This window comes from Physeter macrocephalus, chromosome 2, assembly GCF_002837175.3.
Source record: "Physeter macrocephalus isolate SW-GA chromosome 2, ASM283717v5, whole genome shotgun sequence".
Taxonomy (NCBI): domain Eukaryota; kingdom Metazoa; phylum Chordata; class Mammalia; order Artiodactyla; family Physeteridae; genus Physeter; species Physeter macrocephalus.
The window spans coordinates 73,623,287-73,650,256 of NC_041215.1; the positions used below are offsets into that span (position 1 = coordinate 73,623,287).

The window sequence follows — 26,970 nt, forward strand, 5'->3', positions numbered from 1 at the left end:
AAGTAAGCTCCCCATCCATCTTACCAGCTTGTAGAACAGTGCCTGACATCAACAGGTGTTCAGTGCATCTCTGATGAACCAATGAAGAAGCTATTATATTCCTTGAGACACCAGAGAGTGGAAGCAGGCCGTTTGCTGGGGCCCCTGCAGCCTTGCCTGCGGGTGTAGGGCAGCTGAAATAATTGTCAAGCCAACTCAGTGGTAACCGAGGCTTAGGAAATCAGAGTTGACTTGTGCCTGCTTGAACTATGATGGAGAAAGACATGAACTTGGCACCCAAACTATGCACAGGTCACCCAAGGGACACTACCCACTTGCTCTTGAGACTGACCTCTGGCTATACAACAGAACTTTTAGCAGATTCATGGGCTTTTAAAAAAAATAAATTACTTAAAATAACAGACTATCCAGGATGCGATTTCTAAGAGAAACATGTGCTTCTCAAATTGAAAATTCTGCCCCATTAACTTTCTGAAAGGTGAAGGTGCATGGTTACCGAAGGTGTTCTGTGAATGAGGTAATCTGCAATACAGTAAGGCCCCCGGGTGGAGGGGGTGGGTGGAATCTTTTAAATATTCTAGTTGAATGTTTCTTTTTTTTTTTTAACATCTTTATTGCAGTATAATTGCTTTACAATGGTGTATTTGTTTCTGCTTTATAACAAAGTGAATCATTTATACATATACATATGTTCCCATATCTCTTCCCTCTTGCATCTCCCTCTCTCCCACCCTCCCTATCCCACCCCTCTAGGTGGTCACAAAGCACCGAGCTGATCTCCCTGTGCTTTGCGGCTGCTTCCCACTAGCTATCTATTTACGTTTGGTAGTGTATATATGTCCATGCCACTCTCTCACTTCGTCCCAGCTTCCCCCTCCCCGTGTCCTCAAGTTCATTTTCTATTCTGATTTACTTCACTCTGTATGACAGACTCCAGGTCTATCCACCTCATTACAAATAACTCAGTTTCATTTCTTTTTATGGCTGAGTAATATTCCATTGTATATATGTGCCACATCTTCTTTATCCATTCATCTGTTGATGGACACTTAGGTTGCTTCCATGTCCTGGCTATCTTAAATAGAGCTGCAATGAACATTTTGGTACATGACTCTTTTTGAATTATGGTTTTCTCAGGGTATATGCCCAGTAGTGGGATTGCTGGGTCGTATGGTAGTTCTATTTGTAGTTTTTTAAGGAACCTCCATACTGTTCTCCATAGTGGCTGTATCAATTTACATTCCCACCAACAGTGCAAGAGTGTGGAGGGATTTGTATTTAATGGATGACAAGTTAATGTGTCATCAGTGTCTGCAGTTGCGGTAGGGCTGCTAAAAGGAATAACAAATGTTTTGTGTTTCGCTTTCTACTTTACTGATACATTAACGTGTCTGTTAAACAGGGTTTTTTTTTTTCAAATCTTGTAAAACTAAAAGAACCCTCTGGAGGATTCTGCTGTGTGATGCTCAGCTCCTTCCCCAGAACTTTTCAGCTGATGAATTTTCTTAGATTTTCGGTGCACCTTTGTCTTTGAGCTTTCCAGGAAGAAGATAGAGGTCTCTAGCAAGAAAATCTGTACAGTGTAGTCACTAACCCAAAAAACTGACAGCAATCCTATGTATCTAGAAGGGTTGATCAATGTATGTGCCTGGATCCCAAATCATGAACTGATGGTCTGACAGAATCCCCTCACCCCATTAGAACTTGCTCTTTGTATCCTAATACCATCTGTCTGTATTACACTCTTTCCCTGGAAACTCAAACAGTTAATACCTTTAACGTATTTGGAAGTAAAGCAGATGTTACTTTTGCCCTTATTTTATACCCAAGGCTACTAAGTCACAGAAAGCCACACAGCAAGTTACTCAAGGAGTAAAACAAGGACATCTGGCCCATTGCCATCTACTTAATCCAACATATATGAAATTACTCATTAGCATTAAATGCACCAAGCTACTCTCTCCTGTCTTTACTTATATTACTAATTCTGGTCCAGAGGTCTATTTTTGTGCTTGTTTGGCCACCTGAAAAATGTGTTTGGTTGTGAGGAAAAAGGACGTTTTTGAGCACCCCTTGCTGTGGGTCCACATTATCCTTGGCGGATCTTCAGACTCTGGCTGGTTCCTGTTCCCATTTCAAATCCTCTCTTTTATTGGTGACCAAGATGTAACACTGTGTCTACTTTTGTTCTCGTCTGAAAAATAAGTCAATAGAAAGAGTGATTCTTTCAGTGTGTGACTGTGTATGTGTGTGTGTGTGTGTTTTGCAGGACTTCAGAGAAAGGGAACTGAAGTGTTTTTGAACCATTTCAATTTCTAAAGCTCTCCCCCACCCCCAGCATCTTCAGGCTTTAATGTGCTCTTTACAAATCATCATTTTTTGATGACCAAGGATCCCTTCAGAATTGGTGTAGTGCGGTGGGTAGCAAACCAAAAACTAGAAAAAAATTCAAGCAATGGACACACATCTAAGAAAATAAACCTATGAATCCTGGGAGAATAGCAGCCTGAGACAATCCCTTCCACCCTGGGCTTTCCCATGCAAGATTTTGCCTGTTGTCCTAACAGGCCTTAGGAAACTTGGGATGACTACTTTCCTGGTCACTCACCTGCTGTGTGATCTTGAATAAGCTACTTATTATCTCTAAGTTTCCATTCTCTCATCTGTAAAATGGAGAAAATATCTCCCTTGTAAAACTGTGAGGAACGAAGCTCTGTAAAATCCATGGCGTTGAATACAGCACATAGCACAGTGCCTGGTGCACTATACACATTTTTCAATGAGACCTACGGTAACAATGGTAAGAAGTATCATGTTTGTTAGCTGTCTAGGGAAGAATGCTCATTCTTCTGTGAAAAGGGTTTGTCAATACACATACTTTATTCGTGCTCTCACCTACTCCTCTTATATTTCTCCCTCTTTTAGCTCTTTTTAAATTGCCCAGGTGCCTGTGTTTATGGAGTCCCTTCTCCTGGAAAACCATACAGAAAGTTATCAGATAAAACAAATTTTTGCTTATTCTTCTGGGGCACAGAGCTATGGGAGATAGATATCCTTAATATGGAAAGATGAACTGCTATTGACAATCAGTGGACAGGATTTGGGGAAGGTAGAATCCTCCCTCACGCCCTTTAGTTTGCAAAGATGGGTAACCAGCTACTCGGCTAAGAATAGTTTCTGAGCACCGCTCACCATCTGCCCCCTGCCTGTCTCCGCAGGCACCACCCCATCGCCCTGTCTTCTTCCTTTACTCTGCAGCCCGGGCACACACTAGGCTCTCTCATTTTATGCCTTTGCATATGCTGGTTCCTCTGCCTGGAATACCCGACCCTCATCCCGATAATTCCTAGATGTCCTTGAAGGTTCAGCTTAGATAACTTCTATGAACTTTCCATGGCATTGTCCCCAAGGCAACCTCATTGTTAGACTCTGGGAGCGGGTGGAGCGTGGGACTCACATTGCAGTTTAGGAGAATGGTGCCTTTATAGCAGCAGTCTGCACAGTCTGCAGGACCATCCCTGGTTCTCCCATGCCCTGTCCACCAGCCCACCTCTCCTCTGTACTCCATTAGCCTTATGATGAAAATGTTTATCCCACTGTTTTAATCATTCACTTGACGTCTTTCCTTCTAGACTGTGAGTTCCTTGAGGAGGCATATGGGTTCTATTTCTGTTTTTCCAATACGTTGCAGCACGCCATTAACCCCCCGATTGATAGCCTGATTAGTGGCTCCAGAAGAGAACTTGGTAGAAGCCTCTTCCAGGTGATGCTTTTGGGGAGCCCCTTCACAGTTCAGTGATAGGTGGCTCACAGTTTAGTAGGAAAGTATGAAAGGTGACAAGGGCTATATGATGATAAAGGTAGGCTCATAAGAATCAGATCCTAGGCTAGGACAATGGTGGAGAAAGTTTGGTTTCTAGTACCATCCTGAGACTCACTCACATCACTTTGGCATCCAAATGGAGTCGATGTCTGTATATCCCAAGGTGAGAAACCCTTTTCTAAACTCTCTGTTGCTGATTTCTCACACTTCCTTTGGCTTACTGCTTAACGTTTCAAAGCTTGCTGCACATTACATCCTTTTTATCTTTAGAGCAGAAATTCCCTCCAGAAGGCCAAGGATACTGGAGCCTATATTTAGAGAGTACTTAATATGGGTCGGATGAAGGCCTGACTATGCCTAGAGTCATGCTGCTTGAAGCCATTCTAATATTCATTTAGCTAGAACCATAACTGCGCTGTGTTATTGCTGGTCTCATACGGATCATATATTCACAGTCAGTGCTTGGCTTAGACAAGAAGATGTGTATTACCTCTGCTGTTGCCCATCATGTCTTTTCATTTCATTATGACTATTGTGCTTGGAAACATGATTTTCAATCTGTAATCCCAGTTAAATTCTTTCAACACGGTTGATACATTTAAGTGCATAGTTTTCTTTGAAGCAGACTTTGGTGAAGCTGATATCCATTATCTGCTATCTCTGTCTTCTAAGACACATTTTGCACATTTTGATCTAACTAAGAAGGAAGAGATAATTTTTTACATGAATGGTTGTTGTAACCTGGCATATATATATATATATATATTTTTTTTTTTTTTTTTTTTTTTTTTTGTGGTATGCGGGCCTCCCTCTGTTGTGGCCTCTCCCGTTGCGGAGCACAGGCTCCGGACGCGCAGGCTCAGCGGCCATGGCTCACGGGCCCAGCAGCTCCGCGGCATGTGGGATCCTCCCAGACCGGGGCGCGAACCCGGTTCCCCTGCATCGGCAGGCGGACGCGCAACCACTGCGCCACCAGGGAAGCCCCCTAGCATATATTTTTGACTGACACGATAGCAGCTGAAGTTCTAGAAAGGATTAGGGTTCTGAAGGACAATGTTTTAATTTGAACACCAATTAAAGTGCTCTGTCACATCTCCATTGAATTTGTGGCCCCCAACCTCAATGGTCTCCCTTATTATACTCCTGCCATGTTTATAGGCAAGTGTAACTAAGTAAAAAGAATTAAAAGAGGACAGTATCATTTCATCAAAGGAACATAAGGGTGAATTGCTGAAAACCACAAAAAGCGATACCATCTAGATCAGCTCCAAAATGAATGCTGCTCACTCTCTGAAGGACACTAGGGCCATGGTCTCCATGCATGAGGGGTAAGGATATTCTCCATATGAAGTGTCACAGAAAACTGAGAATGAGGAACTAACATTTGTGAGAGCCAAAATAAGGAAAAAAGTGAGAAAAGTTTGGGAATTACTTCTAAGTCAAAGCCAAGGAAGACAATTTCAGCAAAGATTTTCCAGTGGTGATCGACACATTTTCAAGAACGGGGCTAGAGAAAACAAGGAGATGTTGAGAACTGATTCCTTCATCAGAATCAAGCAAACAAAAACTTAGACTTTAGAAGAATGGAAGATATGAGGCCGTGTGTGAGATTTTCCTGGTTGAAAGAAGACTTTAGCATCAGAAAGTATTGATACTTAACTGCAAAGAAGGCCTCTTGTGAAGAGGGGGAATCTTTTTTAAAATTACGAATATTCAGTTTCCTTCATGTTCATCTGTAGTTTATAATGTATTTGCTAATACCATGGAGCTATGAATATCCATAAACAACTTCTATTAAGGGAAGAAAGGTAGAATGCTTGTGTCAGGGAGTTGTCAGTACTGATGGAAATGAATGCCTGTGTTTATTTTAATCAGCATGGGTAATCCTTATACCCTTATTATGTTTATTTGAGGATGTGAAATGACTAAATAAATCTGAATGACAACTGTACTTTGATTTTGCAGAGTTAAGAGGAAGATTTATGAGACATGGACCCTTGTATCAGATTTGGAGAAAAGTAGAGTGAATACAGAGATGCCAGATGGCCACTGAGACCCATGGACAGTCCTGCACTCACGCTTCTCTGTCGAACTTTAAGATTAACTAGTAATATGCTACCTTTGCCAAATGAAAAGAAACTAATGGCAAGAAGGCATACTCTTCAATATTGGGAATAGACGTGCTCTCAAGACAATGGCTTCAAAGGTCTCCTGTTTATACGTTTTGACAGTCGTGTGCTGGGCCAGCGCTCTCTGGTACTTGAGTGTAACTCGCCCTACTTCTTCCTACACTGGCTCCAAGCCATTCAGCCATCTAACAGTTGCCAGGAAAAACTTCACCTTTGGCAACATAAGAACTCGACCTATAAACCCCCATTCTTTTGAATTTCTTATAAATGAGCCCAACAAATGTGAGAAAAACATTCCTTTCCTCGTTATCCTCATCAGCACCACCCATAAAGAATTCGATGCCCGGCAGGCGATCCGAGAGACCTGGGGGGATGAGAACAACTTTAAAGGGATCAAGATAGCCACTCTCTTCCTCCTGGGCAAGAACGCTGATCCCGTTCTCAACCAGATGGTGGAGCAAGAGAGCCAAATCTTTCACGACATTATCGTGGAGGACTTCATTGATTCCTACCATAACCTTACCCTCAAAACCTTAATGGGGATGAGATGGGTGGCCACTTTTTGTTCAAAAGCCAAGTATGTCATGAAAACAGACAGCGACATTTTTGTCAACATGGACAACCTTATTTATAAACTACTAAAACCCTCCACCAAGCCAAGAAGAAGGTATTTTACTGGCTATGTCATCAATGGAGGGCCAATCCGAGACGTCCGCAGTAAGTGGTATATGCCCAGGGATTTGTACCCTGACAGTAACTACCCACCCTTCTGTTCGGGGACTGGCTATATCTTTTCAGCTGATGTGGCTGAACTCATTTACAAGACCTCACTCCACACCAGGCTGCTTCACCTGGAAGATGTATATGTGGGACTGTGTCTTCGAAAGCTGGGCATCCATCCTTTCCAGAACAGTGGCTTCAATCACTGGAAAATGGCCTACAGTTTGTGTAGGTATCGCCGAGTTATCACCGTGCATCAGATCTCTCCAGAAGAAATGCACAGAATCTGGAATGACATGTCAAGCAAGAAACATCTCAGATGTTAGGATTTTTACCAATGTAAATACGTTTCTTTTCTTTTTTAAGAAATGAGGCCTAGGGTGTAGGTATTTTACAGGTGTCACCAGAGGAAATGAACTGGTGAAGGGGTTTTGTAAAAAGTGTTTTTCTTCCCACTCCTAGTTCCTTTCTTGGATTGCCAATTTATACGTGTTAAGCTCTGCTCATAGAAATAATACATGAGTTAAAAGGGCCAGATTTCATTCTCAGGTCCTGAAGTATTGCATTTATATCAAAAAGCAACTTCCTAACAACTGCTAGGATTTACATACTGTGCATCTGAGATAAAAATCTGGTTCTGGGAAACTAGAACTCACGGTAATGTCTTCATATCCTCTCTGCAAAAGTAAATAAGTAAATAACACTTTTTCAAAAACAATTCAGAAATAATGCACAGTCAGGGAGACACACTGGATGTGATTATTAATATTGTGTGTGCTGTTACATTGAATTTTTACATATATTGCCATGTAATGTGTACAGTATTTGCAGTTCCAACAAGAAATTAACTTAGTACTGGCAGGGAGGCTGCAGTTAAATAAATGGGAATTTAAACTTGAGAATTAAATATTCTGTATGTTTGGAAGACAACTCTGCTTGCTCATCCAAGGATTAAACCTGTTCAGCGGGTAGAATGTATATAAAATGCTACGTAACAAAATAAACAGGAGAATTTTTTTTCCTGCTCTTTCAGAACAAACATTACCTGGTGCCTCCAAGGAGATTTTGCCAAATGTAATCTCACCTGCTTCCCTCCATACAATGTCACGAAATACATTTCACACTTTCTGGCTCAGACAGATACATGTACAGAAATAAGTTGGTAGGAGGCCAGAAGGACGATATATCACATGGAGAAAAATATAAATTTATGTGTGCATTACAATTAACAAAAGCTTGCCACTAGTGTCAGATGCCCCTTCCATACCTTTGCAAAGCACGTGAGAAACTATTTGAACAGGGAGCAATGTTACTGAAGGATTTAGCCCTGCTGTTGATAGATGTAATCTCTCTAACATCTGAAACATCCAAGTACCTCTAACAGCAATGCTGTTTGGGGGTGTTCTGCAAGCTCTGTGATTGAGGTTTATAGGAAGGAAGGGTGGGGAAGCTTGGGTTCAGGTTCTATTGCTGCCATCGTGTGGGTCACTTAAGCAGGCATCCTCACTTTGCTGTGCTTCAATATGCTCATTTATAAAATGGCTGGAAAAACACCTACCTCACAGGTGCTGTGAAAGAAAATCACATTTGCTAAGTATTTTGGGATCCTTAGTTTAAAAGGTGCTACATAATGCAATGTATCATGCATTATGCTAAATGCTAAAATAATTACATAATTACAATGATGGTCATCACTAGTAGTAACATCATCTTAACATAATATCTGCCAAAATACAGATCAAATATGAACTATTTTTTGTTTTTTTTTTTTTGTGGTATGCGGGCCTTCCTCTGCTGTGGCCTCTCCCGTTGCGGAGCACAGGCTCCGGACGCGCAGGCCCAGCGGCCATGGCCCACGGGCCCAGCCGCTCCACGGCATGTGGAATCCTCCCATACCGGGGCGCGAACCCGGTTCCCCTGCATTGGCAGGCGGACGTGCAACCACTGCGCCACCAGGGAAGCCCCAAATATGAACTATTAGTGCACCTGATTCTTCTAAGATTTTGACTTTTCCTTCAATATGTTAGGTGTTTGGGGAAGCTTCAATTTCTCTGTCATTTCTTCAGGTTTCAGTGAATAAGTTATTACTTCAGTGAATTGCCTTGATATCCCAGGCTGCTGAAAGGGAAGGCAGCTGCCTTCCTTTGGGGAGGAGCCACTGGCTGGGGGTATATTACAGTCATTGAAGCACATGCTTTGCAAAATGTATCACATCAACTTAGATCTCAGGAAACACTTGATCTGAATTCTCAGTAAGAACTTTGAGGCCTGGTAGAGCTAGTCCACCTCTGGCAGAAGAAGAATAGACACTCAGCAAACCCACACATTGCACATTTCTACCATTCATTAGAAAACTTCTGTTTGTTTTCACTCAAAGAAAGCTCCACAACTGAAAGAGTGAACCTTTTTTTTTTAACCTGACCTTTGCAAGCCCCCCTAGGAGTTGATAGCAAACAAGTAGATGAAATGTACAAATGGAAGTCATGGCTTATATCTTGAAAACACCGGATCTCTTTTTTCAGCCCAAGAGAACCCAATAGGAGATAGATCTTTCCTTCCCTTAATACACCGTCATCTCAAGTCAGCAGGACTGCTGAGTTAGATTAGAAAATAGCATTAGGTATCCTGGAGAAAGATGGATCAGAATAAGGCGAGCCACCCTCCAACCCCCAACTCTCAACTGCTGTGCATTCCAATCGCTGGAAAAGTCTCATGACTTTGCACTTGATTTGCCTGTCAATCGTGTAGTCGAATCAAGGCTCAGTGTCATACCAACATCTTGCGTTTACCTTATGCTCAATCGAGCCACTTTCGGTGTCAAGGAATTGCACAGTATAAACATCATATGTGTACATCTGCGAGTCGTTTTATATGTCTACGTGTGAGTAAATTATGAATAGAGCCCTCATCTTTAAAAGGGGCAAAAATCAGAGAATCGTGTCTTACAGAACTATTTCCTAACTTTTTTATGCTAGATAGTACCCATGTGACAAACATATAAATATTCATCAAAGACCATATGTATATATTTTTAAAGGCATTTTTTTTTTCTTCTCCCCAGCTGTATGTATTGCTAGAATCGGCTTGCTATGTACATTTCCTTCTGCATGGAGCTTGGTGAGGCAAGGCCACTTGTCCGGTGTTTCAATAGCTTAAAGCATGTTTGCCCTTCGTTTTTTGAATGTTCCAAAAATGTTTAAGTCAAGTGATGAGGAAAAAGCTCTAATTTTCTACTTTTGTTAATTTTATGACACTGGCCAAATGATGATTTGTTAAGCCATTTTTAAATTTATTATCATTTCTTTGACATAAAATAGTGTTTCAGATAGCATTTTACCAGGAGTCATTCAGACAATTTTTACAAAAACCTGCTGACTATCCCTCCACCTGTTTTGTTCATTGTGCACTGGATAACAAAAGGTATCAATACTTCTTGTCTGTACCCTTAAATTTTCATTTAAAGTTTCATTTTGGGGGGAAAAAAAAAGCTTTTTATCTTTGGTGATTAGTTTGCGTGGCTTTGTGTCTCTTGTATTGAAGCAAATGCCAGCTTCAATATATATTATTGTATTTTTAAATAACCAGAGTAAAAAAATGAAGATCATTTTCAATTTGTAATAAATTCAGAAGAACAAAACCCCTTTGCGTGATATGATATGGGGAAAAGAAACTCTACAGAGAAGCTAAGGAAGGAGTTTTTTCAATCAAAGCTCTTCTATCAAAAGACAATGGAATATTTACATAAAGCATCTGGGATTCATTTTCTACCTTTCCTAATATGTGGGTTTGGGGGGGGATTGATTATGTCATTTCTTCTGTAAAGGTGAAGATAGTTTTTATAAGCAACAGAGTAACTTGTGAATGAAAGAAGTAATTTACTAGAAACGCTTGTTGATGATAATTGACATTTAGGTATATCGTTATATATGAATGATTGTATTTATGTATTTATTTGTCAAAATTGTACATACTATTTCACCAACCGTAATTGTCTGTAAAAGTGCACTCTCCAGGTTTGTAGTACTACTTAGGGTTACATGGGTTGCCAATCAAGCTGCTAATCAGAATACTATTTTTTGTATCAATGTTATAAAACTGAAAAATGACAAATAGATGCTGAAAATGTCTTTACATTCAGTTTCTTCACCTTCCTCATGAAATGTAAACTGTTGATTGAAAGCACGATGCTAATGTATAAGCCCATCTGTCATGAGGAAGATTATGGTTCCCTAAAGCTGATTTTTTAAACCACTGGGACAAATAAACAGAAGGAGAACATATTTTCCACTTGGCTCTTTTCTGAAAGGATCTCTTTGGTGAGATGTGATTACTGAAATTAGCTGATGCCCTGTCTTATTATTAACCTTCCCCATAACCTCAGTATAGGTGACAGTTCAAACAATTTGGAGCTCATCCGCAAGAGCCCAGGGCAACTTAACAGTCAACTGAGAGATGACTTGGTTTAGTAGACTATGGGCTACTCCAGGATTTAGGAAACTATTATCTCCCTTGCCCTTTGGCGGCCTCATGAAAGTCTCTGTGTTAAATTTTATGGGTTGAACATACCAAGAAATTCCAATCCAGAGAGCATTATACTGATAATGTATGGTGAACTAGGATATGTCAAATCTAAGGCAAAAGTGTCATTCTTATGTTTCACCCACATGTATCCTTTGGAATACTGCATACTCTTTTAAAAGTTTGATGGGACTGGAAAAGTGCTATTCAGGCATTCTTTACAGCTGACAAGTAGATGCTGATTGCTGATGCCTCACTTTGCAAGCAAGAGACTAATAGCTCTTTAAGAGACAAAAGTTCCTTTTATTATCAATCTGATCTAGCTAAATAGGTCTTCACTTTTTAATGGATATTAAACTTTGGATCTACTAACCCTGTACCTCGGAGTTCAAAAGGTGAAGTCCATCAGGTAAGCTGAAACGTGAGTAGAACGATGAAAACATGAAATAGGTTTGTATTCAATGTGACTTTTTAAAAGGACCAACATCAAGAGCAGTGTTCTAAAAGTATGGTCTCAGACGGGGAACATCAGCGTCAAGTGGGAATTTGTTAGAAATGCAAATTCTTAGGCTCCACCAGAAACTTGGGGGTGTGGCTCAGCATTCTATTTGAACAAGCCCTTTACGTGATTTTCTTGCCCCTTAAAGTTGAGAGCACTGATCAAGAGCACGGGTTGGCAAACCACACTCTGTGAACCACATCTATCTAAGAATGGATTCATAATGAACATTTGCAATGACTCAAAGATAGGAGACACTAACGTTGAATTCCGACTAAGCAAAATATTATCCCAACAGGAAGAATTCTGCTTTTCTCATTGGTAGATGTGTATTGCCAAAAAAAAATTGTACTTAATTATTATTTTATTATGTTTTGAACCCATCAATACGGAAACTGCCAACATTTGTACTTTTCTATATCTTCAACTTTGCCTGTTGGCCTTCAAAGCTTAAAATATTTATTATCTGGTCCTTTACAGGAAAAGTTTGCCAACCTCTGATTTAGAGAAACAGGAAAACATCTGAAGAAGGTGCTACATATGAAATTCCTCCACTTGTCAATGAAAAGTCACATCAATAAAACATCCTGGAATTGTCTCCATACAACCAGGGAGATGACAACAGAGTTGTGATAATGAATTGCATTAAAAACCGACAGCTGTGTATATTTTTAAAATATTTCGTTTGTCTCATAGTGATTTTTTAAAATGATAAAAGCTTGATTCTAATTGTAACAATTACCCAAAGCTTAATTAATATATTGCTTAAAGATGTGTGGGTAGTAGACCTAAGAGGGTGGGTTTCATATAGCTCGATTATCATAATTACAAGCATTCTATTTTCTCATTTACTTAATTGATTGTTATAGCTTTCCAGATGAATTCATGCTGCTGGAAGAGAATTGAATACATTTCTGAGAGGAAAAAAAACCAGAAATGGGGCTGTTTCGAAAAGCAAGGTGTCCCAGAATATAATCCATGTGAGCATGAAAAATTGCCCTCGATAATATTTCCTTACCTCTTCGGTTAAAAGAGGCATTTTTGTGAAATGAAAAAGAAATGAATGAACAAGTATTACTGATTCAACTACATCTATAATAACGCAGGCTCCACTGTCTCTTCAGCCAGAGGTGCCTAGCACTCAAGAAGAATTTTCCATTTAGTTTTCCTTGTAGAATCTATTAGTTTGGTACATTATGTCAACTATTTGTTATGCCTCTTGCAATGACCTCAGTCCTCACCTGGAGGGAGCATGGCATGAGAGGTGATTTATTCTCTCTCTGAGGTTTATTCCAGAGCACTTCCTCAGCAGTGGCTGCCTGATATGGCAGGCTGGGAAGACTTAACGTGTGGGCGTTGTGTGATGAAGATTATTTTTCAGCAGAGACAAAGATGACCTCACCAAGCATGAGGTGAGGAAAAAGAAAACATCAGAGACTTTCTCCCATTGCAAAGCCTTAAATTTTCAGTGACCATTACTCTGTTTTGTCATTATCTTTGTTGTTGTTTATTCCTAACAATAGCCCCCATGAGGTAGATGCTGCTGTTACCTCAATTGACAGGTTAGGAAACTGAGGCAATAAAGAATTTTATAACTTCCAGGGTGAACTCAGGTCCTCTGGCTCTAAGAGCCATATTCTTAACCAATACAGCTGCATCTCAAAGGTAAGAACATATACACCCACACACACCCACGTCCTATGCAACGCAGTGTAATTTTTTAAATTTGTTTTCAGACTGGAACTTCCCCCCCTTTCTTATTGTGTTGTGATTTACGTACTTTAAAATTTACCCTTTTGAAGTGTACAGTTAGTTTTGACAAATGCATATGTTCCAGTAACCACCATCATTGTCAAGATATAGAACAGTTCCATCACCTCCCCCGCAAAATTCTCTCACACCTCTTCATAATCAGCTCCCTTCTCTATGCTCTGGTTATCACTGATCTGTTTCCAAACTTCTATTTTACATGAGATTTGCATTTTATTCAGTAGCCATCATATATATGTTTAATGATTGTTGTCAGTCGTGCTTTTTTCTAAGGTAATGTGTTTGTCAGTTCACATTCTCTTGTGTATCAACTTAATTTTTTTGCTTGTTTTACTTTGCTTACTTTTGCTTTAAAAAAAGGTTTTGTTTAGAAAAAGTTTCTTCGGATAACCCATTATGACAACTTGGTACAAAGAAAAGGAAAAATCTGAAAAGGAAGACAATAGAAAAGGACAACAAATCTTAAGATAATAGTTAAACAACATGAAAGTACAGGTAAAAGATTCAGGAATTTTAAAATAAACCACCATTGATTTGATAATATCCAAATCTAATGAATATTAATAAGAAGGTGCAAGTCAAAAATCTATAACCCCACTCACTCTGATCTAACCTAACTCACCGAGAACTTTAATAGAGCTTCTGTCCTTCAGAGCTCACACACACATTTCTGTGGAGTAGAAAGAACGATCTATAAGCTCAATTATACTTTTTCCCCTCTTGGAAGCAAAGGATCCTCTGGAGAGGCATCCATCACTTGCGAGCTCATTAAGAAGGCAAGCGCTCTCTGCACTCGGGGATTTGTCTCAAACCACACTCAGACGAGCTCTGCTTCTGTACCTGCCTGTGCTTCCTTTCTGTGGGTTTCTTCAACATATGCTAGTTCACATTTCCTTTAGGAAAAGGTAACTTCACCACTACAAGCTTCTCTTGAGACTTTCTCGGCAGAAGTTTCTGAGTTAACTGGAAAGCACGCTATTGGTAACAATGTGCCCCTCCGTCTGGGAGGCCATCCAAGATACAGGCAGCATGGCTGTGGGAGAAAAACAGGAGGCTGGAGCACGCAGGCCAGCATGAAGGACATGTATGCTCTACAGCAATGCTTCTCAGATGGTAACGTGCCTAGTGATTACCTGGGAATCTTGCGAAAGTGCAGATTAATAGTTTGGGGTATAACCCAAGGTTCTTATTTTCTTATGAGCTCTCAGACAATGCTGATGCTGCTCGTACACGGACTGCCCTTAGTAGCAAGACTCTAGGATTCAAGGTTAGATTTTAGACAGAGATACCAGCAGTCAATAAGCATTTGTGGGGCTTCCCTGGTGGCGCAGTGGTTAAGAATCCGCCTGCCAATGCAGGGGACATGGGTTCGAGCCCTGGTCCAGGGCAGTCAATAAGCATTTGTGGGGCTTCCCTGGTGGCGCAGTGGTTAAGAATCCGCCTGCCAATGCAGGGGACATGGGTCCGAGCCCTGGTCCAGGAAGATACGACATGCCGCGGAGCAACTAAACCTGTGTGCCACAACTACTGAGCCTGTGCTCTAGAGCCCATGCTCAGCAACAAGAGAAGCCACCGCAATGAGAAACCTATGCACCACAACGAAGAGTAGCCCCCTCTCGATGCAACTAGAGAAAGCCCATGTGCAGCAATGAAGACCCAACGCAGCCAAAAATTTTTTAAAAAATAAGTAAATAAATTTATTTTTAAAAAAAAGAAGCCTCTGTTATGGACTGTACTAGGGGCTTTTGTGTATATTGCCTCTTTAAATCTTCACAAAAACTTGTTGGGAGGTGTTAAAGATTGAGTGAGGTTTGTCTCTCTGGTATAGTCTTAGGTTAGAAGCTCATTCTTTTTACTTGTTGTATATAGTTTTTCTCTAAGTCCTTATGGGAGAATGTTGAGGTCCTAGAGGAAGCAATACACCCAAGAAACAAAAACAATGGGAAGCAAAATACCACACTATTATTTCGCTGGTACAGTGTCCAGTAGCCCAATACAGGATTCTATCTTAAAACCAAGTTGCAATTCATAACTTAGGTCCAGATCAAAGATGGCTTCATCTGCTCACCAACCACCAAATGCTTACCAAGCCTAAGGAGAAGAATACGATACCACAGGTAGAGGAGAAAGAGGAAAGCACGTACGGCCAGGCTACAGGGCTCCTGGTACTGGAGCATAGAGACAACAGGAACAGAAGAAAAGCAGCAGAGAGAGAAACAAACACGTGTGTCATCTGCCAACAAACAGTGACCCCCAAACAGGCATAAATGTGGCCTAACCATCATCTTGGAATATGGCCATTCAGAGGAGCAATGTTTAGGGTGAGAGGAAGGAAGTTTTTCTGGCATGGAATCAGAAACTAGGTGGTCCCTCCTAAGTAAGGAATCCAGCATTTATTATTGGTACCACTTTGGAGATGAGGAATCCAGGAGTCAAAGTAAGAGACTTCTCGTGGGTCCAAAACTGGTAACCAGAAAGATAGTATTCAAACTCTAGGTCTTTTGACTGGAGTCCAAATGCTTTTTCCCATTATATCATACTCTTCTCTATTCCATTTGCAATTTTGGAAACAAAGGAGGGGGAAACCCTGGTTTTAAAGGTTAGACATAGCATTATATCCAAGACCAAAAGGGCAGTCAGCGCTTGAAGTGCTTGAAAGTCAGTATACCAAAAAGACCCAGAGTCCAGATATGCAGCCCAAAGATTATGCAGATAGCTGAGACAATAGCCTCAGAATCCAGGCAAGAGTCAGAGAAATAGGTTCAGAACATCCATCAGAATTACTTAATATTAAGTGGCAAAAAACAGAGAAGCAGATTTTTCAGGCAGAAACTCTCATCCAGGAATACTTTTAACTGCCATGTCCTGGGTTGGCTACAGGTTTCTCAGAGGGAGGGCTGTAACTCTGCTTTGAATCTGGAGGCGATCTAGATCAGATGCAGCCACAAATCACATAAATGTTTTCCAACAAGAACACCAAGCACATTTTGCAAAGGCTTTGCATTTGCTTTTTTATTTCCAAGTCAAACGGAGGGAGGAGAAAATGACTCTAAAGTGACAAAGGAGAAGTCAGCAACAGAGACAATGAGGACTTTGAAAGGAGACCAGGAGCAAAGAGCAGGAAGAAAGGGAAGAGAAGAGAAAGCAGTTAACTCAGGTGAGGGGGAAGGTCGGGGAAGGGTCACACCTGTTTTCATTTTATGTTGACCAATGCTTCTTTTTTGCTTTTGCTTTTGCTTTTGCTTTTGCTTTTGTGAAAAGTATCTAAGTGTCATAGATTTCAATCCATTTTCCTGCAAATTCTCTTGCAGCTAGAGAAGTAAAGAAAAAGGAGGGGAGCAGGGAGACTCCCCAGAGGCAGTTTTCAATCGTGCTTTTTTCTAAGGTAATGTGTTTGTGTCAGTTCACATTCTCTTGTGTATCAGCTTGATTTTTTGCTTGTTTGTTTGTTTTGCTTTGCTTACTTTCCCTTTAAAATTATTCTCAGTTCTGATGCCCATACCAGAAATGCTACATTCTCTTGCATTAAATTTTGTAGGATTGCTATGGACTGGATCACAGAAATTAGACCTGCTTGGATTTCCATGGACCTGGATTAAGTATTAAGTGAAATACCTAACATTTTAAGTAGAGAAAGAGATGGTTAGATATTTTTTTCTCCACACTAGAAAGAAAGCAGGTATAACCTAGAGCAACCTAGTTTTAAAGTCAATGTAAAGAGATTCACATTAAGTTTCTGATAAACTATAAAACCAATTTTAGTTGAGAAAGCTGTCATTTTGCTTCCTTACCCTTGGGGAGAGGCAGAATGTTGATGGAAGTCCATGAAGGCATATTCATTGATTCAACCATTCACTCAATGTATATTCCTTGGAGGCTGACTAGGAACCAGATGCACTGTTAGCACAAAGTGTTATACATTTTAGGAGCGGATTTTCCAATATTCTTTCAAAGCTGAAGCTTCTTTGTTACCCAGAATCAGAATATGCTTAGAATTCCTAATCCCTGGTTGCCTTAGTAGGAGATTCTCCAGTTTAAAAGGACTTGTGATCCCATGATCATCAAGGCAGAATTGTCTATAGCTTGGTTTATGAAATCAGCATTATGAATAAACCTAATGCATTAGAATAAAGGTTAGTGTCTGTCAACCAGAAAAGAAATATAGCAATGCATATGTATGTAGTCCGACATGTTTGTCTCTCAAATGCTAAATCCATTCTCATAGCAACATATATTGTCTTTGAGCCCCAGCCCCAAACAGGAAACAGTAGGTTTAATTTACATTATGTGCTGATACTTTTGTTTCTTCAAACAAATGGAAGATTACCAGGACTTTAAACAGGTTTAATAATTGAAGATGAAAACGTACTTCTGTGAAATTAAGAGAAGCAGATTGCACAATGGGTAATAGAATTTGCTGAGAAGCTTTGAGGAAGCAGACCTGTCCCAGCCCCCTGTCCTGAGTCAACAGCCATGCCCTATGTGTATTCACAGCTATGTATGTGCAACTGGACATGGTTTGAAATCTCCAGACCGTTCAGCAGTTGCCCCACCAGGGCTGAGGCACCTCTCAGCTTGACTGATCTCCACCTACATACAAAGTAAGTGCTTTTTTAAAGTCTCTCCTACAGCGAGGTAGCCACTCCATGGTCTGGGATGATCTCCCCAATGCACACCACTATTTTACCCAAACTTCAAGACTCAGGTCAAATATTGCTCATTGATGTTCTTGATTGCCTTTCCTTAATTCAAACAATGGTGGAGATGTGGGCAATCATATATTATGAGAGTTGAGGGACTTCTCAAAATAAAAATCCTTCAGAAGTGCATTTGATGATGCCATGTAATCTCCCTAAATATGAAGTTCACCCAATATAATGCTAAAGTCACAAATACCCTCTAGTATCAATCCACTGGGGTAAGGGGAAGATTCCCTGGATCACTGCCCTTCGTGTTGAAAGAGCTGATGAGCTCTTTTAGAACGGATCAAACAATGATTTCCAACCTTAGACTTTGCAGACATTATTTATCTTCTCCCAAATTTTGTTGATCTTTCAAAGAACCAAGTTTGGGGTTCATTTATTTTTCTCTATTGCTTTTATTTTCCTATTTTATTGATTTCCACCCTAGTCTGTATTATTTCTAGCCTTCTGCTTACTTTCGGTTTAACTTTTTTGTTCGTTTTTTGCTTCATTTTGTCTTTTTTGCTTTTAAGTTTCTTTTGGTGAAGTTTAGATTATTTATGTTAGACCTACCTTCTTTTCTGATATAGGCTTCTTTGGGTTATATATTTCCCCTAGGCCATTGCATTAGCTGCATCCTATAAAATCCGATATGTTTTGTTCTTGTTTTCATTCAGTTCAAAATATTTTCTAATATCCCTTGTGATTTTTTTGACTCATATATTATTTAGAAGTGTATTGTTTAATTTTGAAATATTTAAAGATTTTCCAATGTCTTTCTATTGTTGATCTCCAGTTAAGTTTCATCATGGTTGGCAAACATACTTTGAATGATTTCATTTATTTTAAATCTATTGTGATTTACTGTTTTGTAGCTGCATATATAGTCTATCCTGGAAGATTTTCATATGCACTTGAAAATAATTTATATTTGGCTGTTATTTATAATTTTATTCTCTCTTTATTGATATTATCTATTTATTAAACCATTGTTCTCATAGTTTACTTCTTTAGACATAGCTTTCTTTGATTCTTTAAACATATTTATTATAGCTGATTTAAAGTCTTTGTCTAGTATTCATCATCTGGGCTTCCTTGGGGACAATTTCTATTGAGTGTTTTGTTCCTCCAGATGGGTAGTACTTTCCTGTTTCTTTGTATGTCTCATAATTTTTTGTTGAAAACTGGACATTTTAAATAATACAATGTGCCAGTTCTGGAAATTAGATTTCTCCCCCCTCCTCAGGGTTTGTTATTATTGCTGTTTGTTGTGGTAGTTTTTAACTATTTCTTTGTTTAGTGATCTTCCTGGACTAACTTTGTAAAGTCTATATTCTTTGTTGTATTGGCCACTGAAGTCTCTAATCAGTAAGGTTAGTGGCCAACTACGGATTAGATAGAGACTTCTTTCTTTTGAAATTCTTGGGGTTCGTTTATTTGGGTTTTTTTTTTTTTGGATAGAGGTTTCTTTAAATGCCTTGAACCAATATGTTTTCCAGCCTTTGCAAAGGGACTGTATGTGTGCATGCTTGGCCATGCTTTCAGCGCTCTGGAAAGCTGTTTACAACTCTACCTTTGCTTTCACTTTCTGCTTGCACAGAGATTCTGAGTTAGCTAGAGTTATGACCATCAGGCCTTCTTAAGTCTTTCCTGGGCAAATACATAGCCTGGTACATATGCATGGCCTTTTTGACTCCCAGGAATATGCCAGAACTACTTTTCAAAGCCCCCTATGGACATCTCATTCTCCAGGATTTCTTTGAAGAATTTGGTCAGCCTCTTGTTAGTCCTACTGGTAACACTGTCTCAGGCAGCTATGATGTTAAACAATTGCCACTGATTGTATTTGACAAATGCTCTATGGGTAGGGCTGTTTTCACAGAGTGAGATCCATGTCAGCTGCAGTAAAGGCAAGCCCTGAGAATGGAGCCCATCAGCAAGTTGCCAGGCAGGTCAAATAGTGACAACTCTCTGGTTATGGGGTATTTGGGGAGTTCCCAACCCATCGTGGGTTTCTGGGCTGCTGGTTTCCACAGCTACCATAGTTGTTTTCAAGACTATTGCAGAGCTAGGGAGAGGTGGATAAGACTGGCAAATTAATACCCCACAAAGCTTGCTGTTCTTACAAAGGTCCAGCCATATTTCTTAAATAAACACTCCTCAGATCGTTGCAAGGCTTTAGTTAATTTACAGAGCTCTGATAAAGTTCATTTTGACAGTTTAGAGTTTTTTCTAATATTCTCACTGCTTTCATGGAGGAGCAGATTTTCAGAGGTCCTTATTCTACTATTCTGGAAAATGATTGTTGACAGTTCTTTGATTCATTCTCTCATTCACACAGTAACTGATAAAGGAGTGCTTTTTCATTCAACAGATATTTATTGTTATTTAGCATATGCCAAAAATTATTGTGCTAGGTATAGCTGAAACACAGTGTTAGAAGGTGGCGGCTGTAGAATATAGGGAGTAACTTACAGGTTTTAAAGCAGAATAGGTAGTGGTAGTGGGGTATTCACGGTAGTGGCAGTGAAGCTTGGATCAGACTGAAGAGTCATGTTTGGATTCAAATAGAATAGGTATAGATGACCACTTAAGTGCAAGACTGCGGGAGCAGGGGGAGCAACATTTTCAGCATTCATTTGTCAGAGTTCCCCCTTGTCAATACAATTTGTCAATATCCTTTGTAACATGGATGCTCTCATACACAATACAATAGTCTAGGTGTGCTCAGTGGTCCATCATCCCTAAACCACCTAAGCTTGGGATAGCTAGACTCATATTAAGCCTGCAATCAACTCAAACCTCCAACTTTTTTTTCCCATAAATGAACTCTTGCCTCTTCCTTTGTTACTCTGACTGAAGGAATGTGTGGGGAAGGGGAAGACAGGGAGGTATAGGTGGCTGCTCAGATCATTAGATGATCTTCATTCAATAGTGTTTATTCTTAATTAGCCATAGTGAGATTTTAATTTTTTAAACCTTCTTACAGAAAGTATGAAAAAGAAAAAAACATCAGCTATTAATCACACCATTCTAATGCAATTATTATTATTCTATATGTTCCCTTTAAATAATTTTCCTGTGTCTATTTTACTTATTAGTAATATTTGCCATGCAATCTGGAATCTTATCTTTGTTACTTAAAGTTATAAACATTTTTTGTGTGTGTTGTTCTGCTCTTTGTATATGTTATTTTTAGTGGATACATTACATTTCTGCTGGGGAACGTATTTTGATTTAATTAAAATATCTACTACTATCAGACATTTCTGTCAAAGTGGCTCATAATTCCAAGAAGACTGAGAATCACTGGGTTAGTAAGTTGTATATGAAAATTGTTTATTATTTTCAGCTTTCTAAATAGAATTGCTACCTATCAGAAAAAGCACTAATTTCACTAGGATCCGTGAAGAGGGAAACATAGCCTGTGGTTCTCTTGCAGAACAGAGCACATCTCTGGTGCTTTGGGGGCAGCCGTTCTACCATGCACTTAGGCTTCTCCAATGAAAGCCTAATTCAGCAAATATCAGGTTTTGGCATCTAGAGGAAGCACTCTTCTAGCAACACAGAGAGCACCAGCATCTTCAGATCCTCACATTGATTTCAGCTTCCCTCTTAGGGACCTAGATGGGTCTTTATTTCTCACAGACAAAAAGGAATCAAACGCCTGTGTTTAAGCAGGAACATTTACATGGTCTAGGCAGCTATCTGCCACACTTTCCTCAAAGTTTATTTTATTCTATTCCCAGGAAAATAGACTGTGGAATTGGTTAAGAAGAGTCCTGTTCACAGTACCCAGCACACCCTCTTTACATGCAAAGCCTTATTCAGTTTATTTTGAAATAGGCTCATGCTGGGAAGGGCTGCTTTTCTAAAAGTTGGGAAATGAAAGAGACAGTAGCAGATGCTCACTTGCAGGTTCAAAAAGAATAAAGTGATCAAAATACCCTGCCAGCCTCATTTATTAGATAATTAGCAGTTCTCCTATATCAATTGTCAGTCAGCCAAAAGAGGTGTAAGTTTCCTTTCCCCAACTCCCATTTCACATGCACCCACGTTTTGTGTGACTACACAGAAACAAGCCAGAAGCTGTCTTTTCTTTGTCCTAAATAAACTCCATCTTCAAAGACTTCCCCTCCCACACAGAGGTTTGGGGTGACCCTGGGTGCATAACCCAAAGAGAGTTTCACTTTTGTTGAGATGAATGGAAGCGAGTAAGTTCAGGAATGAAAGGGGCTGTTGAGATCATCTAGTCCAGCGAGTCTCAAACGCCATCCATTTGCCAGTCTAGTTGATTACAAAAAACTTACCACTGGAGCTTTTAATAATACAGGTGATCACACCTCAACTCCAAGGATTCTAACAATGGGACGACATTGATGGATGATTCTTCTGCTTGGCCATGTTTGCAAACCGTTTTTAAATGAGAAAATGGAGGCCCAAAGAGAATGATATTCAATCAGTTATTCAATCAGTTATCAAGTATCTGTCAGTCAGCTATTGATAGAGGTGAATCAAAATCCCCAGTCCTAGTTTTTCCATTCTATTGCACTGTCTTCCTAAAATTATAACTACAGGCTAAGTGCCTTCAGATACATTGAGGGTTCACAGAATAAAGCTCTAATGAGTTAAACGATCACTCATTTTGAGAGCAAAGCACCGTTTTCCTAAGTAAAGAAGACCCCCAGTGACTAATTATTTAACCGTAGAATTCTAGTTAAAATGCTTTTTACATTTCCTAGGCTCTTCCCTATTACCTCAGCACAGCCTCACCTACGTGAGATGAGGAACAGGGTTGGGGAAATCTACTTGTTTACTTAGCAAATATTTAAAAGTAAGTCTAAGCACCTCCTAATATATCGGATTGTGATGGGTCCTAGGAATATAGCTAGTGAACAAAAGAGACATAGGCCCTACCATAATGAAGCTTACAGTTGAGAGAGGGTTAACGATAATCAAACAGACAATTTGCTATTGAGTATGGTGAGTGTTTTATGACAAGTAGATTATTAGGGAGTTACCAAAATTTTAAAGCCTTTATACAATTACAAAGGAATGATTTTGACCAACAGATCTTTCCTATTGATTCAAAATGGTCAAAGAAAATTAAGGATATGAATATATTCATAAGTGGGTAAAATTATAGCAGTTCAAATCACCCAACCAGTGCTTATGGTAGAGTGAAGAGATTGGCAAATCCTTTTCTCAAAAAACAGCTATAAAGCTCAATCAAATTCTCATAAACATCCATTTCAGGGTTCTGGAAATTGACTAAAGGCAAACAACAAATTGAGGAATGTTGATTCACAAAAAGCTGCTAGAGCTCTATACAAGAACAGAGGGAATCTGTGGCGTTCTTTCCTGGGATGGTTCAGTCAGTGTGTTAATTTTGCCAGGATGAAGCTAGCCATGAAAATCAAGAGCTTTGTTGCTGGAGGGGACTCACTTGATTTGGAGTAGAAAGTGAAAATCTATGTTTCACCAGGCTATTATAAAAGTAGCAGTATTGGTAATCAGCAACTCTGCTAAGTTAAGTTAGTTGCTCTGATAGCCTGAAGTTGCAGTTCCGGTTGGGGAGGATAGTGTGACCAGAGACAATGCAGGACTTTAATGGAGAGATTTTGGAACAACACTATTATTAATAGCTGACTTCTCATCTGAAACAGTGGAGACCAAAAGGCAGTGCAATGACGTTCAAAATTCTTTTTTAAAAACTCAGTGAATATATCTATATCTAGCAAAACTATCCTTCAAAAATAAAGATGAAATAAAAACATGCCTAGATGAATAAAAACTGAGCCACTTTGCTGGCAGTCTTGCCTTACAAGAATACTCGAGTCCTTCTCAAGGACAGGAAATGGTACCAGATGTTAAGGAGGTTCTACAGAAAGAAATGAAAACTACTAACAGCCTGTACAAATATTTGTCCTTCTCTTAATTACTTTAAAAGATATAAGGTTTGAACAATTCAAAAATGGAATTAAGAAAACAATTCATTTACAATAGCATCAAAAAGAATACTTTGGGGACTTCCCTGGCGGTCCAGTGGTTAAGACTTCACCTTCCAAAGCAGGGGGTTTGGATTCGATCCCTGGTCGGGGAGCTAAGATCCCACATGCCTCAGGGCCAAAAAACCAAAACATAAAACAGAAGCAATATTGTAACAAATTCAATAAAGACTTTAAAAATGGTCCACATCAAAAAAAAAATTTTTTAAAGAATACTTTGGAATAAATTTAACAAAAGTAGTACAAGATCTGTATACTGAGAACTACAATGAATTACTGAGATAAATCAAGAAGATCTTTAAAAACAGAGAGGCATTCCATGTACATGGATTAGAAGATTCAATATTCAAAATCCCAGCAGGTTTTTAAATTTTTTTTCAATTGACAACCTGATCCTAAGATTTACATGGAAATGCAAAGAACCCAGAATAGCCAAGACAGTTTTGAAGGGGAAAAAAACAGGAAAAACCTGAAGGATTTACATCACCCAATTCCAAAACTGACTACAAAATAAATCAAGATGGTGGGGTACCTGTGTAAGGATAGAAATATAGATTAATGGAATAGAATTGAGGGTTCAGAAATAAATCCTTACATTTATGGTCCAATGATGTTCAAAAAAGGTACCAAGACAATTCAATAGGGAAAGAATAATCTTTTTAAAAAATGATCTGCAACAGTAAGATATCCTCAGGCAACAAAAATGATTTTACCTCACTGATACCTCACACCACACACAAAAATTAATTCAAAATGGATCATAGATCTTAATGTAAGAGCTAAAATTCTGGTCTGAAAAAAGATGAATCTAAGAATTAGCAAATTGGAATGTCATTTTGTTGTGTCCAGAAGATGCTGTCACCAGGGAATCCAGGAACACTCAAACCCTGCCCCATTAACATTACCGAGGGAAGATGAAATCACAAGGAACAACAGCTGAAGAAAGTCACAGCACCATCTTACAATTAATGTGGGTATGAGCCCCAAACCTGAATGATGAAAACTGTGGTAAACTGAAACGGAGAGCCTGGAATTGAACCCCCCTTCTTTAATTGGCATTTGCCCCAGGTTAAGTAATCAATGATCTCATCCAAACTGGCTTAAGAAGAAAGAATTTATTGGGTTGTAAATGAGAAGTTCAAGGGTGGGGCTGGCTTCAGGGATGCTTTGTCCTGTAGCTCAGTCCCCAGGTATCTTTCCATCCATATCTTAACACACCCCTGTGTATTGGCTCCATTCTCAGGCAGGCTGTCCCTTTGTGACTGATGATGGCCACCAGAAGTTCCAACCCAACATCTTCCCATCTCAAGTCCAGTGGAAAAGAGCCTTTTCCTAATAGTCTCAGAAATTGTCTCGTTGGTTTCTTCTCCCTGAAACAAACACTGTGGCCAGGGTGGTACAATGCTGTGATTGCCCAGGCCTGAGCCACTTGCTCCAGGGAGTAGGAGCTCCACCCAACAAATATAAATGGATGGTGGGAAAGAGGGTAGCCTCCCAGAGATAAACTGGATAACTGTTTCCAGGAGAAGAGTGAATGGGTGCTAAGAAGTAAAAACAATAAAGGTTTCCACTACAACCTTATTCTTCTAAGCTAATAATTTTCCCTTTGTTTCATGCAAGATACAACTAGAAAACATCCATCAGATCCAGAGGGAGAGAGAAAAAGCAGTAAAAAGTACATTTGGAAATCAAACTTCAAAAAAACAGAACAAGAGATTGGTTCAAAAAGGCTGAGTAGAAGGACGTGCTCTCACTCCCTCCCTCCTGCGAGAACACCGGAATCACAACTAACTGCTGAACAATCATCGACAGGAAGACACTGGAACTCACCAAAACAGATACCCCACATCCAAAGACAAAGGAGAAGCCACAGTGAGATGGTAGGAGGGGTGCAATCACAATAAAATCAAATCCCATAACTGCTGGGTGGGTGACTCACAAACTGGAGAACAATTATACTCCTGAAGTCCACCCACTGGAGTGAAGGTTCTGAACTCTAGGTCAGGTTTCCCAACCTGGGGATCTGGCAATGGGAGGAGGAATTCCCAGAGAATCACCCTTTGAAGGCTAGTGTGATTTGATTGCAGGACTTCAACAGGACTGGGGGAAACAGAGACTCCAATCGTGGAGGGCACACACAAAGTAGTGTGTGCATTGGGACCCAGGGGAAGGAGCAGTGACAGTATAGGCGACTGAACCACACCTACCTGCCAGTGTTGGAGGGTCTCCTGGGGGGGAGGGGGTTGGTGGAGGAGGTGGCTGTGGCTCACCGTGGGGACAAGGACACTGGCAGCAGAAATTCTGGGAAGTACTCCTTGGCGTGAGCCCTCCCAGAGTCAGCCATTAGCCCCACCAAAGAGCCCGGGTAACCTCCAGTGTTGGGTCCCCTCAGGCGAAACAACCAACAAGGAGGGAACCCAGCCCACCCATCAGCAGTCAAGCGGATTAAAGTTTTACTGAGCTCTGCCCACCAGAGCAACAGCCAGCTCTACCACCACCAGTCCCTCCCATCAGGAAACTTGCACAAGCCTCTTAGATAGCCTCATCCACCAGCGGGCAGACAGCAGAAGCAAGAAGAACTACAATCCTGCAGCCTGTGGAACAAAAACCACATTCACAGAAAGATAGACAAGATGAAAAGGCAGAGGGCTGTGTACCAGATGAAGGAACAAGATAAAACCCCAGAAAAACAACTAAATGAAATGGAGGTAGGCAACCTTCCAGAAAAAGAATTCAGAATAATGATAGTGAAGATGATTCAGGACCTTGGGAAAAGAATAGAGGCAAAGATCGAGAAGATGCAAGAAATGTTTAACAAAGA

General features: G+C 40.0%; 1 protein-coding gene across 12 annotated transcripts in view; it reads left to right on the top strand.

Annotated features, from left to right (window-relative positions):
* B3GALT1 (beta-1,3-galactosyltransferase 1) overlaps window positions 1–12,345 on the top strand; it is a 112,267-nt gene extending 99,922 nt beyond the window's left edge. For 11 of the 12 annotated variants that reach the window (XM_055088302.1, XM_055088308.1, XM_055088293.1 and 8 more), the window contains 2 exons: window positions 5,789–7,011; window positions 12,170–12,345. In XM_055088302.1, coding sequence (XP_054944277.1) covers window positions 6,018–6,998 — 981 coding nt within the window. In that variant the 5' untranslated portion in view covers window positions 5,789–6,017 and the 3' untranslated portion in view covers window positions 6,999–7,011; window positions 12,170–12,345. Of the gene's footprint in view, window positions 1–5,788; window positions 7,032–12,169 lie in introns of those variants that run through there. The other variant, XM_007112764.4, reaches the window with a different exon arrangement.
* The last annotated feature ends 14,625 nt before the right edge of the window (window positions 12,346–26,970 follow it).